General features: G+C 33.6%; 1 protein-coding gene across 1 annotated transcript; it reads left to right on the forward strand.

Annotated features, from left to right (window-relative positions):
* The first annotated feature begins 2,118 nt into the window (after positions 1 to 2,118).
* LOC139483240 (uncharacterized) lies at positions 2,119 to 3,804 on the forward strand. Its single transcript, XM_071267271.1, has one exon. It carries the CDS (start codon positions 2,119 to 2,121, stop codon positions 3,802 to 3,804), a length of 1,686 nt encoding a protein of 561 aa, XP_071123372.1.
* The last annotated feature ends 13,352 nt before the right edge of the window (positions 3,805 to 17,156 follow it).

Genomic DNA, 17,156 nt, shown 5'->3' on the forward strand with positions numbered 1-17,156 from the left:
AATTTATTTACAAAACGAATTAACAAGAAACACCCATGAACCACATTAACAATCGACAAACACTAAACATTAGATTGCTGACTTAAAACGGGTGCAAACAAATGCAGAGGATTTAAACTTTTTAATAGGTTCCAACCTTCATGTCAATACAAATTCGTCTGCTGTGAAAAGGGGGTTTTAATATCTTTTATTAAGATATACATGTAGGTCTTTGATTAACATTATTTTTGTAAGGCATACGTTGTACCTCTTTCTTGTTCAAGACCTGTTTATAATTCTTTACAGTGTTATTCAGTTTGACTGACTATGAAATTGTAACGTATTTAAATAATTCTAGTTCTTTATATGCATAAAATACATGCAATATTTGCCACTGAAAATTAAAAAAAGAAACAATCATTTAATCAGCTTCATTTCGTGACCTATACATTTCTTTGTATCCGAAAAGTTCAAAATGTGGTGGTTCGTAATAGTAGAGAAACAAAATGTCACCATTAACATTTCAACGATGTAACTTTTAAGAATTATAGTGAATTGTGTTTATCATGGGAAACATAATTTCGCCTAACGCGGAAAAAGGAGGGATTTAATATCTTACCTTGGGACATGGGTCTTTGCTGAAATATTTTTGTAAGGCACAGCGTATTCTTATACAGCTTTTAATCGTTTGATCCAAGTCGACTGTTTAGTTCTAAATTAATTATTTTTTTCTCGTCCTGAATAATGCATCAAATATTTGACGCTGAATTTTAAAGAAGCATGCAATAACTAAGTTTCATTTAGAGACATACGCAGTTTTGAAACTACGAAGAATTGAAAATGATGAGTTCTACAATATAACAAAAAGATAAAAAAAAAAATATGCCTAAAATTAGAGAAAACAGAAATAAAAAGGTCGCCCCGCTTATCTAACCACGCTGCGTTTGACCGTAGACATATAACATGTTCAACCTTCAGAGAATTCCATTTGTTTTCATTGGTGGTACACCATACTTTTTTTTCATTTAACCTGCAAAATTATTAATTTAACCACTAACATTATCAGAAGGTGTACATACTGTTATAAACAAAATTCTTTACTTTAAAAGAGGGCCGAAAGATACCAAAGGGACAGTCAAACTCATAAATCGAAAATAAACTGACAACGCCATGGCTAAAATGAAAAGGACAAACAGACAAAAAAAATGAACACATGACACAACATAGAAAACTAAAGAATAAAAACCAGGAACTCCACCCAAAACTAGGGGTGTTCTCAGGTGCTCCGGAAAGGTAAGCAGATCCTGCTCCACATGTGGCACCCGTCGTGTTGCTTATGAGATAACAAATCCGTTAAAAAGTCTTATTCGGTAGGTCACATTTATGAAAGGGAAGGGGATTGTAGTTACGACGTAAGGAACATATCAGATATCATTTGTGAAACGGTTATTCCATAACGGTCAACCAACTCGTGATGGCGTCCGTAAAATTTACGAAGAGATGATTTCAACTTCACCATTTGGAACTCTCGTTTTAATAATTCCAATCCTTGTGAGCAACAAACCTCTGTCAAGAAAATCATGATAGGAAATGCAAGCACAGGAATATCGTATCAATTGGGAGATATATACACCGTATGCAGGTGCTGGTGGAATGTTGCTACTTAGAAATAGAAAGTTCACAATTGGACAGCTGAAATCATCTTTTTTGTCGTAAAGGTTTTTTTTTTCAATCGACCCTCATTGTCAATGTCTAGATGTAAATCAAGATATGAGGCCGACTTAACTGTATCTGTTGTATCCTTTATCTCTAGTTCAATGGGGTAGATGATTGAGTTCGACATAGTCACCAAATTTTGAATTATTTAGTGAAAGAACATCATCTATATAGCGGAAAGTAGAGTTAAGGGATATTGCTTACTTCTATCTTATAAGTTCCTGTATGAATTTAGCCTCATAATAATCAAGAAACAAGTCGACAAGAAGAGGGGCACAATTCGTTCCCATTGTATGCCGATAGTCTGTTGAAAAACACGTCCTCCGAACGTAACAAATATGTTGTCAATCAAGAAATATCTATAATTCATATTTATTATTTATTCATTGCTTTTCTTATTATTATTTTATAGTTTTGGTTTGTATGGCGACATCTTCTCTAAGTTGTGATGTCTGTGACCTCCGCCACATTACTAAACCACCCATAGGCTGGTGCACAGAATGTGATGAGGGACTATGTACAGAATGCCAGGATCATCATAGTTTGTCAAAGGCGTCAAGGAACCACAACGTGATACCTATAACCGATTACCAAAAAATACCAACAGATGTACTAAAGATCTGTCAGTACTGTAGCAAACACAATAAAAAGTTTGAAATTTATTGTCGAAAGCACCAAAGTCCTTGCTGCAGCAAATGCACCGTGGAATCCCACAATGAATGCCGGGATATCGTTGATTTACACGACGTTATTCAGAATACTAAAGTCTCCAATACTCTTTGCGAGATAGAGGAAACATTCGCCGAAATAGCAGAAAATCTAAAGAAAATAACACAGTATCATAAGGACAATCTGTCTACTTTCATCGACAGGAAAAACGAAATTGAAAACGAAATTAAGAAGACCAGAATAAGAATCAATAACCATCTCGACAAACTTCAAGAAGATTTTATAAAACAACTAAATGCGGTCGAAGAAAAAGAAAACTCGAAAATTTGTCAGCTATTGTCATCATTAGAAAAAAATGAAAAAGAAATAGCCGATTATCAGGAAAATATTCCGAACATAAAAAAACACGCAACGGACCTTCAAATGTTTCTTTCATTGAAGAAATTAGAAGAAGACGTCTATAGCAAAGATCAATTACTTACGTCGATTGCAAAAGGTTCGGAGAAAAATATACTATCGTATAAAATGGATAGTTTTATTCAGAAAATCATGTCAGAGATCAAAAGTTTCGGAGAAGTACATGTTGAAACCAAACCAATGGATATCATTCTAACAAAGAAGAAGGCCAAACAAGCCCAAATTATAGTACAAACCATTAAATCGAGATCGATTGAAAATATAAAGCTGAAGATAAACAAAACCATTAATTCACTCGATACAAAAATCACCGGATGTTGCATACTACCGGATGGTAGATTGGCTTATACTTGTTTCGATAACTGCACAATAAATGTATGCAACGTCGAAGGAGTAGAAGACTTCACAGTGAAGATGCCGCATCAAGCATTTGATATAGCTTTAATAGGTGATGACAATACATTGGCTGTTACATCTGGTTCATCACGCAAGCAGAGTATCAACTTTATTGACTTGGGTAAGGGAAAGATCAAGAAAACAATTTTACTTGGTTCAAATAACTATGGCTTAGCACTGGCAGAAAAGAAAATGATTTATTCCGCAGAAAACAAAGGTATACGAATATTCAATCCGTTCGACGAGTCTATAGTTGACATAGTCCGAGAACAAATGCCCGATGCATGCTATATTGCAACACTGAAAGACAAGGTATTTCATACAAACTGGAAAACAGACACTGTTACATGCTATAATCTACAAGGCAAAACACAATGGACATTCTGGAATAGAAACGTATTGAAGAATCCTGTTGGTATTGATGTAGATAGTGATGGTAATGTGTTCGTGGTAGGGTTCAATTCGAACAATATTGTCGTTATCGCCCCTGATGGACAACGTCATAGAGAGGTATTGACAGCAAGTGATGGTCTTACAATGCCGACTTCACTTTATTATAATAGATCAACGAATCAGATGCTTGTTGCGAACATGTCTAAAAAAATCTTCCTGTTTAATCTTGATTAAGAGTGTTTACCTTTCAATTGTATGGTTTCTATTATTAAAAATAGATTTACTTACAGGAGTTTCTTTTACTTTCATAATTGCGGAAGAGTCGGGTGTTGGTGATTGATTTACACCGGTTTGTTGTCTTTTTTTCTCTCGTCATTTCTATTCTCTCTTTTACAAATCAGTTTATACAATTTCGTTGACCGTATATTAAGTGATAACATAAAAGGAAGCACTCAATGGATTGGGCAGTGTTCATATATTAATGCATTCATTTGAGAATGAACAGTATTTAACTATTATACATGTACTTATTAGACGTGTTAGGAAAGTCAACACTACTGCTGGCGCTCGTGTTGGACGGAATATGAATACAATATGATGTTGGGGTCATCTCCAAAAGTATAAATACTATATCGTTTTTTATTACCTGTATGACCACTGAACTACTTTATTTATAGTATGCAAATCAATCATTTTTAAAGACCCAACATTATTAACTTAATGTGAATTTTGAAATAAATTACGTGGGATACCATGATTGAAGATATGAGTATAACCATACATGTTACTGTAATTATTTGATTTAAGAATGCAACATATAATAAAACCATTAGGCAAATACTGTATATGCCTCTTGTTTAGAAAAAGGGTGAGGATGGCCTGTTTTTATTTAGTTTCAGAATCAACAAGATCTTGCAAAAAATTAAGGAACAAGAGTTTTGTTTGGTCTTATTTATGCATGTGCCTGTCCCAAGTCAGAAGCCTGTAAATGAGTGGTTGTCTTTTATGTGTTACATATTTGTTTTTTGCTCATTTTTTATATAAATAAGGCCGTGATTTTCTCGTTTGAATTGTTTTACATTGTCATTTCGGGGCTTTTTATAGCTGACTATGCGGTATGGGCTTTGCTTATTGTTGAAGGTCGTGCGGTTACCTAAAGTTGGTAATTTCTGTGTCATTTTGGTCTCATGTGGAGAGTTGTCTCTTTGGCAATCATACCACATCTTCTTTTTTTTAATATTATCTCCCAATTGAAACAAATCATCGTTAACTTATACTATAATTCTGGAACGATTTAAAAATACAAATAAGAGTAACACAATTTATTTTGGATACTAGACATAAGTTTCCCCTTTTACACAAGATGAATGCTCGATGATTTATTATAATATGCAAATTTGGAATTTTTTGGTTACGTGCTTATTAACATAGCATTCAGTTGCATTGGTTAACTACAAAAGTATCCGTCGACAAGTCCGGTACATAATTCAACTATTTGATTTAGTTCGTTCCTTTAATTTCTCCAAAAAGTTCCAAACAACCCTGTCTGTCTTTAAACGTCTCATTGCGTGTTCAACATACACATTGCACTCTGATATTCCTTTATATAATTTTTTTTCGCTCGGTGTTTTCCGCCTTAATTGATGTCTCTTATATGGTGTAAAAATTTGTGGTCAAAAATTGACTTTTGACCGCTGAACTTGAAAATGAATTTGGTTACATATATATTCATAATGGTTAAGTATATGCCAAGTTAAGTCAAGATCAAGTCTAGAGGTTAAAATAGATGACAAGCTTAACAGTAACCTTGACCTTTGACCTCGTAAATTTATAAGATTCTATAGCTAGATATTCATAAGGACTACGTATTAGCAAGTTTAATCAAAATCCTGGAACGACTGGAAATTGACTGTTTACCGCTGAACTTGAAAAAAAATTAATCTCAGAGTTATCAAACACGTTTATCCATACAGGTAACAACAATATTTAGTTTTTTTACTTTTTGAGATGGTCCCAACATCATATTGTATTCATTTGCCATCCAACACGAGCGCCAGCAGTAGTGTCGACTTACCTAACACGTCTAATGAAAATAAGATTAAGAGAACATAGAATCAGATAATGATTACTAATGAGACAACTCTCCAACATAGTTCAAATGGCAAAAACAAATCTATAAGTCAAAGTACGACCTTCAGAAGTGAACTGTACAAGGTCTCGACATGACAAAAAAAAAAAAAAAAAAAAAAAGAAAAAGGGAAATACAAAGGGTGTTATTCATGTATAAAATGTGACTGAATAACAAAATGATATGTAGCAACAAACGACGACCACAGAATCACCGGTGCCAGGCTTGGAACAGGTACATACAAAAAGCGGTTAGCTTGTTTGCCAGTGCCAAATCTTCCCCTAATGTTGGACAGTGGTGTAACAGTACAACTAAAAAAACAACTCTAACTCATCAGGTTGATACAAAATATAATAGCAACTAGCAAAATTATCAATCGTTCATCGAAAAGTAACAAAACAACTAAATTAAGTTCTGAGAGTATTAATCAAAATGAACAGGCGTCTTAGACTAAAATATCAATCAGGACACATCCAACATCTCAAAAAATAACTGTCAGAGATAACATGACATTGTAAAGATATCGACAGATTGAAGAGGCATGGATGTCCATGTGTATTTAAACAAACATTTATTTGGAATTAATTTACCAAATTACAGTGTTGAATTGGTTACCTTGTATACGAAGCTTATTTTGAAAGATAGATATACATTTACCAGAATCGTAACTAAATTCATAGGGCTAAGAAAAACTAACGAAACCATGGCAAAAAGCTGGGGGAAAACGAAAGGTCAAACGCCATACAAAAAAATTGTATGAAAAAAAAACTTAAGACTGACAAACAATTACCTCATTAATTACACCTTATGTAAGAATCCGGGGTTTTGATTGGTTAATAGCCAGTGTATTTTTCACCAATTTACTGTTATCAAATGAATATTGTTCATTTTTAACGCCGCCGGGGTATTTGCTAAAAGGATATGCCTTTTTTACCCTCTCTGCCGTGGTATTTGCCAAAAAATACTCTATCCGACTGGACGCTTGTAACGTCACGATCATCAATGCGTTTTAGTACATTAACTATTCTTAGTCCTTAATTTGCACAGTGAACATTTAAAAAAAACAATGAATTAATCAGCTTCATTTCGTGACCTATACAGTTATTTCAATACAAAAAATTTTAAATGTAGTGTTCCTGAATAGTAGAAAAGACAATATGTCACCATTTTTATTTCAACATTGATCATGGGAACCAAAATTTCGCCTAGAGCGGAAAAGGGGCTTTAACAACATATCCTGATACATGAGGCTTTGCTAAATGTTATTCTTGTAAGGCTGACCGAAGCCTGATTCTTATTCAGGATCTATCTTTTTATCGTTAAATCCAACATTTTGTCCAAGTTGACCGACTGTTTAGTTTTAAAGTATTTGAATTTGAACAATCAATTAGTTTCATTCGATGACCTACTAGTATACAGTTTTGATAAAACGAAGAATAAGAAATTAATGAGTTCTACAATATAAAGAATAGTAAAAAATGCCTAAAAGTTACAGAAAACAGAAAGAAAAAAACAGCCCCCGTTCATCTAGACCAGCTGGATATGACCGCTGGTACACCAATACAATGATCATCCTTCAGAGACTTTTGTTGTTTTCATTTTCAGAACATCATTAAAATTTTTTTCATTTTACCTGATATGTTAATTAATTTAACCACAACGCTATCAGAATGTGTACATACTGTATAAGAAATCCTTACCTTTCAAAAATACAATTCATATTTATTAGCTCTTCACTATTTCCATTTTTCCATTATTTCAGAGTATTGGGTTTTGTGGCGACATTCTCCATTAGTTGAGGTGTGTGTGTGTGTGACCTTTGTCACATTAAGAAACCGGGGATGTTGTACCGAATACCAGGATCATCATAGTTTGGCCAAAGCGTCAAGGAACCATAACGTGATAACTATAACCGATAACCAAAAATTACCAACAGACGTACTATAGATCAGTTAATACTGACACAAGCACAATACATAGTTTGAAATTTTATTGTAGAAAGTACGAACGTCATTGCTGCAGCAAATGCACAGTGGAAATCCACAATGAATGCCGGGATATCGTCGAATTTTCTTGACGTCATTCAGAATACGTTATATCCAATGTCCTGTGCGAGATAGGGGAAACATTCGCTGACATAGCAGAAAAACTAAACAATATACGACAGTATCTTAAAGACAATTTGTCTACTTTCAACGACAAGAGAAAGGAAATTGAAAACGTTATTAAGAAGACCCGAAAAAAAAATCAACAACCATCTCAACACTGCAAGAAGCTTTAAAAAAACAACTGTATGTGGAAAACAAATTCGAAATCATTCATTGTCATCTATAGATACGAAAAGAAATAGCCGACCACACGGAAAATATTGTGAATATCAAGCAAAACGCAACGGACCTTTAAATGATTCTGTCATTGTGGCGAATATAAGAATACGTCTATAGCAAAGATACATTGCTTTCGTCAATTGCAGTAAGATCAGAGCAAAGTATACTATCGTATAAAATGAACAGCTCTATTCAGAATATTATTTCAGAGATCAAACGTTTTGGCGAAGTTCAAGGAACGACATCAACGGATATCCTTCTAACAAAAAAATGCTAACGAAGCCCAAATGACAGTATCATCCATCCAATCGAGATCAAGTAACAGTTTAAAGCTGGAGATACACAAGACCCTCAACTCGCAAGAATCATATAGCCGCGGATATTGTATACTACAGGATGGAAGAATTGCTTGATATACTTGTTTAGATAATTGTACAATAAATGTATGCAACGTAGAACAAATTGTACAATAAATGTATTATACAACACCGAAAGGGTAAACGTCTTTACGGTCAAGATGTGGGTTTCAGCAGTGATGATACCTTGGCTGTTACAAAAACGCAGTCTATTACCATTATATGGGGACGAAGTCCCCTATTACAGTAGAAAATTCAATAAAAAAAAATCGGTAAAATTTCCCGAATTTTTAGCTCACCTGGCCCAAAGGGCCAAGTGAGCTTTTCCCATCACTTGGCGTCCGTCGTCCGTCGTCCGTCGTCTGTCGTCCGTCGTCCGTCGTCGTCTGGCGTCGTTAACTTTTACAAAAATCTTCTCCTCTGAAACTACTGGGCCAAATTACACCAAACTTGGCCAAAATCATCATTGGGGTTTCTAGTTTAAAAAATGTGTCCGGTGACCCGGCCAACCATCCAAGATGGCCGCCATGGCTAAAAATAGAACATAGGGGTAAAATGCAGTTTTTGGCTTATAACTCAAAAACCAAAGCATTTAGAGCAAATCTGACAGGGGTAAACTTGTGTAACAGGTCAAGATCTATCTGCCCTGAAATTTTCAGATAAATCGGATAACCTGTTGTTGGGTTGCTGCCCCTGAATTAGTAATTTTAATGAAATTTTGCTGTTTTTGGTTATTATCTTGAATATTATTATAGATAGAGATAAACTGTAAACAGCAATAATGTTCAGCAAAGTAATATTTACAAATAAGTCAACATGACCGAAATGGTCAGTTGACCCCTTTAGGAGTTATTGCCCTTTATAGTCAATTTTTAACCATTTTTCGTAAATCTTAGTAATCTTTTACAAAAATATTCTCCTCTGAAACTACTTGGCCAAATCAATCCAAACTTGGCCACAACCATCTTTGGGGTATGCAGTTTGAAAAATGTGTCCAGTGACCCAGCCATCCAATCAAGATGGCCGCCATGGCTAAAAATAGAACCTTGGGTAAAATGCAGTTTTTGGCTTATAACTCAAAAACCAAAGCATTTAGAGTAAATCTGACAGAGGTAAATTTGTTTATCAGGTCAAGATCTACCTGCCCTGAAATTTTCAGATGAATTGGACAACCCGGTTTTGGGTTGCTGCCCCAGAATAAGTAATTTTAATGAAATTTTGCTGTTTTTGGTTATTATCTTGAATATTATTATAGATAGAGATAAACTGTAAACCGCAATAATGTTCAACAAAAAAAGATTTACAAATAAGTCAACATGACCGAAATGGTCAGTTGACCCCTTTAGGAGTTATTGCCCTTAATAGTCAATTTTTAACCATTTTTCGTAAATCTTAGTAATCTTTTACATCTTCTCCTCTGAAACTACTTGGCCAAATTACACCAAACTTGGCCAAAATCATCATTGAGGTATTTTGTTTAAAAAATGTGTCCGGTGACCCGGCCAACCATCCAAGATGGCCGCCATGGCTAAAAATAAAATGCAGTTTTGGGCTTTGGGCTTATAACTCAAAAACCAAAGCATTTAGAGCAAATCTGACAGAGGTAAAATTGTGTAACAGGTCAAGATCTATCTGCCCTGAAATTTTCAGATAAATCGGATAACCTGTTGTTGGGTTGCTGCCCCATAATTAGTAATTTTAAGGAAATTTTGCTGTTTTTGGTTATTATCTTGAATATTGTTATAGATAGAGATAAACTGTAAACAGCAATAATGTTCAGCTAAGTAAGATCTAGAAATAAGTCAACATGACCAAAATCGTCAGTTGACCCCTTAAGGAGTTGTTGCCCATTTTATTCAATTTTTAACAATTTTCACTAATTTGGTAAATTTTTGTAAATTTTTACAAAATATTTTTCACTGTATCTAAAGGTCCAAGTTTATTATAGATAGAGAAAATTCTAAGTACCAAGAATGTTCAGTAAAGTAAGATCTACAAACACATCACTACATTTGTATCAGCAAAACACAATTTTGTCATGAATCCATCTGTGTCCTTTGTTTAATATGCACATAGACCAAGGTGAGCGACACAGGCTCTTTAGAGCCTCTAGTTCATTGTACTAATGAACTCAAAATCGTTCAATTTTTTTTTTGTCGCGTTTTTGAATTTCCGGATCTGCGCAGAAATATACTTCCGTTTTCGGTCTTGTTTACATGAGACTTTGAATTAAATGTATATTTATCAGTCTAAAAAAGGAACTAGTACTAATTTATTTAAAAAAAAAATATTTGTTATTAAAAAAACGTTACCTGATAACAGCGTTTCTTTGTTTATATTGAATATGACATCATAACTTAAATAACGTCACAACTAAAATCCCTAACAACAGAACCAAAATCGTAAACGTTACGGTAGTTCCGTTTCTCTTTTAAACATTGTTGATTTAATAAAAAAAAAAGTCATAGACTTCGTCCCTATTCACAGGTAATGCCTGCCTCATATTAGACTTAAAGAAAAAACCATTTAAGACTTTGTTTACTTGTTTCTTCGAATTATTGCATAGCACTTCAAGACAACAGAATGATTTGTTCCGCGGAAAACAGAACTATACGAATAATAAATCCATTGGATAAGACAACAATTGCTATAGTTCGAGAGAAAATGCCCAATTAATATTACATAGCAACACTTAAAGACAATATGTGTCATATAAACAATGAAGCACGCACAGTTACATGATATAATCTACAAGAAAAAAAAACAATTGACACTTCTGCATAAAAACGCATTGAAAACTCTTCTGGGTATTGATGTTGGTAATGATGGTAATGTGTATCGAACTCCGAAACTGCGGTTACGTCCCCTTTACTGCTACGTTGATGCATTTGATAATCTAGCGAAGCAACGTCACCACTGTTTCGGAGTTTGAATTTGAATGTGGAAGGATACGATTCATACAATGTAGTGGTTATTTCCCTTATGAGCAAATACATAGAGAAGTATGAACAAAAAATGATGGTCTCAAAAATCCTACTTAACTTCATTATAGTAGACCAAGGAATTAGTTGCTAGTTGCGAACATGTTAAACAAAATCTTCTTGTTTTAACTTGATTTTACCTTTCAGTTTTGGTTTTTCTAATATCCAATGTACCAGATATTTTAAATTTTCTTTTAAGCTATAAGAAGATGTGATATGAGTGCCTATGAGACAACTCTCCGTCCGAGTCACAATTTGTAAAAGTAAACCATAATTAGTCAAAAGACGGCCTTTAATACGGAGCCTTGGCTTATACCCAACAGCAAGCTATAACACAAGGAAGGTATTAAACCAAGAGTTCCAAATGCTAAAGTTGACCACCAACACGAGTTGGTTGACCGTTATGAAATAACCGTTTCACAGATGATATCAGATATGTTTCTGACGTCGAAACTACAATCCCGTTGCCTTTTCATGAACAATGATGAATGTAACCTATCAAATTAGACTATTTACCGGGTTTGTGATAACATGAGCAACACGCCGGGTGTCATATGTGGAGCAGGACCTGCTTTCACTTCTGGAGCACTTGAACCCCCCTCCCCCCACAGTTTTTGGTGGGTTCCTGTTGCTCAGTCGTTAGTTTTTCTATGTTGTTTAGATAGCACTCCAGAGTTAGAAAATCAAATAAAAAATCAGCAACAAAATGTTTTATCATCTCCGGTCCTATTCCTGGATTTCTAATACATTAACCTAACTGTTTGTGTTGTACATGTCCATATGTAAGTAATCAGTATCTTCCTTAGATTTGATTTTCTAAAGTTAAAAGGGTGAAAAATAATTACTTTTATGTGTTTCCATGACAACATTCTGCATTTATTTACCATAAAATATTGCAAAAAGGGGCTAAACATGTCACACATCCCCCCAAAATTTGGATCAAACTAGAATTTTAATGCCTTTGAGTGATACCTTTTTAGAAACTGTTAACATTAATCTTCCTAATGATAAAATAAAAAATGGGTGTCTTTCTCCTCATTTTTTCGTAAAATCCAATCACAAAGTTCGTGCGATAAAAAGTTGGGAAAAACATTACAATAATTGCCGGACCAATGTATGGTATGAACATGCAAATACGGACTGTCATACAGAAAAGAGGCTATATTACATACATTACATAACCTTGATGTTCATATCAACCCAATGCAAAGGCCAAAACAATGACCTGTGTAAAATAATTCAAACAGGAAATCCAGCGGCGCAATCTTTACAAAAAATGAGAAACACTTATGAACCACGTCATAAAAACGACCACCACTGACCATCAGGTTCCTAACCTATGGTATCTTTCGTCCCTCTTTTAAAACTATGTAAAATCAAAACATAGAAAAGACGCACTATTAAATATCAACTGAAATGGCTAATCTCAATCAAAAGACATATTAGCCAAAACTAGTGAACATACATTGAACGAATAAATATGAATCTTTGACACCATGTTCCTACAAAATTAATAAACAAGCAGTTAGGTGTTAAACAATATGAAAAGACAACTATATTAACCTTGGATAAAATACAGGTCAGTATTATCTCAAATTCAAAGTTTACTGGGATATATTAGGTACTTACTTAATTGTGTTTCTTGGGGTAACATGACATCATAATGAATACTTGAAATGGAAATATATGAATTTGTCAAGATATCTTGTTTACAAGAAAAGTAAGCCATTATTACCTTTGACGTTCCAAAGTATGCGAATATCTGTTTTACCCATGGTGTTGTCAGTTTGATTTCGACTTAAGCTTATATATATGAATGTTCATTTGGTATCTATCGCCTCTCTTTTTTTCAAATTAAAGTTTAAAAAAAAATAATTAATTTGTTGTCGATTATGTTTCCTAATTTTTTTAAATGGTCACTGTTTTTTTCCATATTATACAACTTCTATGCTATACATTAATGAAACACAATAAAAAAGTGTAACTTTAACATAAGATAAACATGATCGTTCAGATTGAATCACATGAATCACGTATGCATTTTTAAAATGAATTTATTCTTAGTAAAAAGTTCTTGGTGTATCACATTGTTAATACAGACCAATAAATATTTTCTGACCGCCTAATATCTAAACTTTCAAGACACGTTCGGTCAGAAAACAGATTACTTAAATCGTTTTTCACTATTAGAAGGGACATACCAAATTTTATTTCTTAAAGTTGTTCACGTGTTAATTATGCGTCGCTTTTTTGACATACTCACGTGCCATGTGTCATGTGTGTAAACAAAATGTACTAAATCCAGGGAATCTATACTAAAACCTTATTTTTCGGACTGTTTTATGCTTTATCTCGACAAATTATGGGCGAAATGCACCGTCTGGCGTATTAAACTTTAAACCTGGTACCTTTTGTTAGCTATTATTCGTATGTTTCTCTGTCCTATATATTCTCCCATTTATTTGTATTGTAGTCTTGTCATGTAATGTTGTCATTTTAATGTTCTTTTTAACATTGCCATAACAGTGGCAGATTTGGCATGCCACATAACCAGGTTCAACCCACCATTTTGTTCTTAAAATGTCCTGTACCAAGTCAGGATAATGGCCATTGTTATGTTATAGTTCGTTTCTGTGTAAGTAACATTTTAATGTAGTGTTACTGTTGTGTCGTTGTTCTCTTATTGTATATTTGATGCGTTGCCCTCAGTTTTAGTTTGTAACCCGGATTTGTCTTTTTCTCTATCGATTTATGAGTTTAGTTTCGAACAGAGGTATACTACTGTTGCCCTTATCTTAATATTGTAAATTAATTTTTCAAATATCTTTCCTGGATCGTTCTAATAACACCTACCCCTATTTATTGTATGGGACAACAGCATGGGGAGCACTGTATTATAGGAGAACAACAGAAACGTTAGTTTGATATGAATATTATCATTATAGCCAAGATGTCTGCGTTACTGAAAATCACTTCATGGCATACATGCCGATTAGTATCAATATATACATGTTGTCAGTGGTAAACTTTCATTTTTTAATCATCACTTTATCGTTTTCATTTAAAAGTTAATTAGATTAGTCAAAACAACTTCATCTGCTGTCAACATTTTAATCAGTTTGTCATAACGAAGTTTTATCAGATACAAACCGTAGAAGTGATTTATATAAAATAATAATCTTTATTGTAGTCAATATTTGAATATATCGAGTCTTAATGTGTCGTTTTACTACAAAGTAATTCAGAAATAAATTCAAAAGAAATGCAGAAATGATATAACGTATGTCTGTCGTTCTAAAGATTTTTTTTCTCTTTTTCGTTCATTTTTAAAACCTGATCTATTATTTTTAAACATATAAGAATGCACAAACGTTGTTTGTTTGGTGAAATAGGTGTTTTTCTATGAATGTTTATCGAAGATTGTATTTGTTTTCTTAACGCGACCGTAAAAATCTGGAGTATATAGAGGCTATAGTTAATAAATAAAAACTTAAAAGGAAATTTGTCAAAAGAAATTGTCAGCGGAAAACTTTCATTTGTCAAACGAAATTGTTATTGTGTAAGTCCGTGAAAGGCAGTGCAACGACAAAACAGGATATTTAATTTATATGTTGCTTAAATTGACCATACGTTAATGGCATAAGCTTCATAGTCATACATGAAGTTAAAAACAACAGATTTCTTTTCAATTCTTACGCACAGAAAACGCTATATCTTTTTATGTAAGTACATGTTTAGTAAATTCGTTTAAGCATTTTAAGTTATAACTGTATTTTTTAAAACGTTAATTTGTGCACAAGCATGCAACCCTTATAGAAAATGTCAATCTGCTGTTAATATTGTATTTTGAAAAAAAAAATAGTTTATGTGTTTAATACATGTCAATCTAATTCATATTTTTTCAACCTAAACTTCTTGAAAGTAGTCCTAACGCAAATATTCTCAGTGACCGATTTGTGCTTTGGTAAATGAGGGTAACACTTCATATACATTTTACAGAGAACCATAGGTTCGAAACAATACACTCGTGCATGCACGAACAAGCACAACGACAACACTTTGTTTGGATACAACTGTGATATTTCGAAGAAAAAGGTACATCGTGTTAGCAGCAGTTCAATTATGTGAACAATGTATAACACGTAATTGTATCAATCTAGACAATGAAAACCGTAATTTCCGACAATCACACATATACAGAAAAAAATTCGCATAAAACTCAATGAAGCCGTTAATCTAAAGATGCAGCATTTATTCTTGGCAATTAAGCTTTTCCTGTAAAAATAGCTCTTTTGTTCAGAAGGATTATATTGTGTTGCTTATGACAAGTACGATTCGTGCAATATTTACATTTTCCATTTGAAAGAAAGAACATGTGAAAGAAATACATTGTACAGCTAAATAATCTATAAATAAAGTAAAACGATTTGAATTTATATATTGATATTTAAAAAAAAATCTTACATCCATCAAGCGAAAACCTATGAAGTAGTCTAACGTATAAGATGAACCTGTTTCTCCAGCTCACACACGTGTATGTCAATTCACTGATTCCCTGTAATTTTATTTCATAAAATGCTCAAATGATTTATCTTTATAGGCACATATAAATTATATACGTCTATAGCGGTTTTTGTTGCTTGCATTATATGTAGCGGTGTCAGTGTTTTATTCATGAATAAAAACAAAACTTAGATAGTACATAATAATTAATAAAGTGTCTGTCCCTAAATAAAACTTGAATACTGAATGTACATTAAAATCTTAACTATACACGACATAAATTGGGATGATAGATCTATTATCGAAATCATATTGTCTTTTTATAGCCTTGTAAAAAGAGTTCCGGTGTGTGGATATAAAAGTTGCACATATCTTCCATGCTGAAATGGTTATAGCTGCGTTTCCGGATTCTGTAAAGTGTTTGCATGAAGAAGTTATTTTAGTTTAAACATATTTTATTGTTCAAAATGGATTAGAAACGAGTTTTTTTCAACTTAGTTCCGTCTTCTCCATAATGAAGAAGTTGCAACTCAACTAATGATTGCTGTTATGGATATACTTGCTCCTACAAGCGATGCCTAACAAGAAAAACGGTCGGATGTTTACGTAGTAATGGAAGTAGTGGTTCAAATGTAGGTGATTGTGGACCTACGGGTGGCGGTTAACCCAATATACACTACTCTTAATGAATGAACAATTATCTTATCCTCAATCGAAATTTCTGAACAATTGAAATAGTTTCAGTCTTGTTTTTATTACCCTTATTCCCTGCGGTCTATTCCGTTCTATTCACACACTTTGCTAGAAGTCTTTTTAATAGTGTCTGTATTTGTCGTGTATAAAGGTCGAATTCGTTGTAAAAATAAGGAAATAAAAGTGCTTCAAACACATAAAATTACATTTACGAGAAGTATAATCAAATACTAGTACTGTTATGTCACTAACGAATTGACCAAATGTGTGTTTCTCAATTGTAATAGCAAATTGAATATGATAAAATTGAAAATGGAAATGGGGAATGTGCCAAAGAGACAACAACCCGACCATAGAGCAGACAACAGGAAAAGGTCACCAACAGGTCTTCCATGCAACGAGAAATTCCCGCACCCGGAGGCGTTCTTCAGCTGGCCCCTAAACAAATATATACTAGTTCAGTGATAATGAACGCTATACTAACTCCAAATTGTACACAAGAAGCTAAAAGTTAAAATAACACAAGACTAACAAAGGCCAGAGGCTCCTGACTTGGGACAGGCGCAAAAATGCGGCGGGGTTGAACATGTTTGTGAGA

This window comes from Mytilus edulis, chromosome 7 (genome assembly GCF_963676685.1).
Source record: "Mytilus edulis chromosome 7, xbMytEdul2.2, whole genome shotgun sequence".
Lineage (NCBI taxonomy): Eukaryota > Metazoa > Mollusca > Bivalvia > Mytilida > Mytilidae > Mytilus > Mytilus edulis.

Excerpts from the sequence above, each read along its gene's own strand:
- LOC139483240 (XM_071267271.1), top strand. The coding sequence starts at position 2,119 with ATGGCGACATCTTCTCTAAGTTGTGATGTCTGTGACCTCCGCCACATT.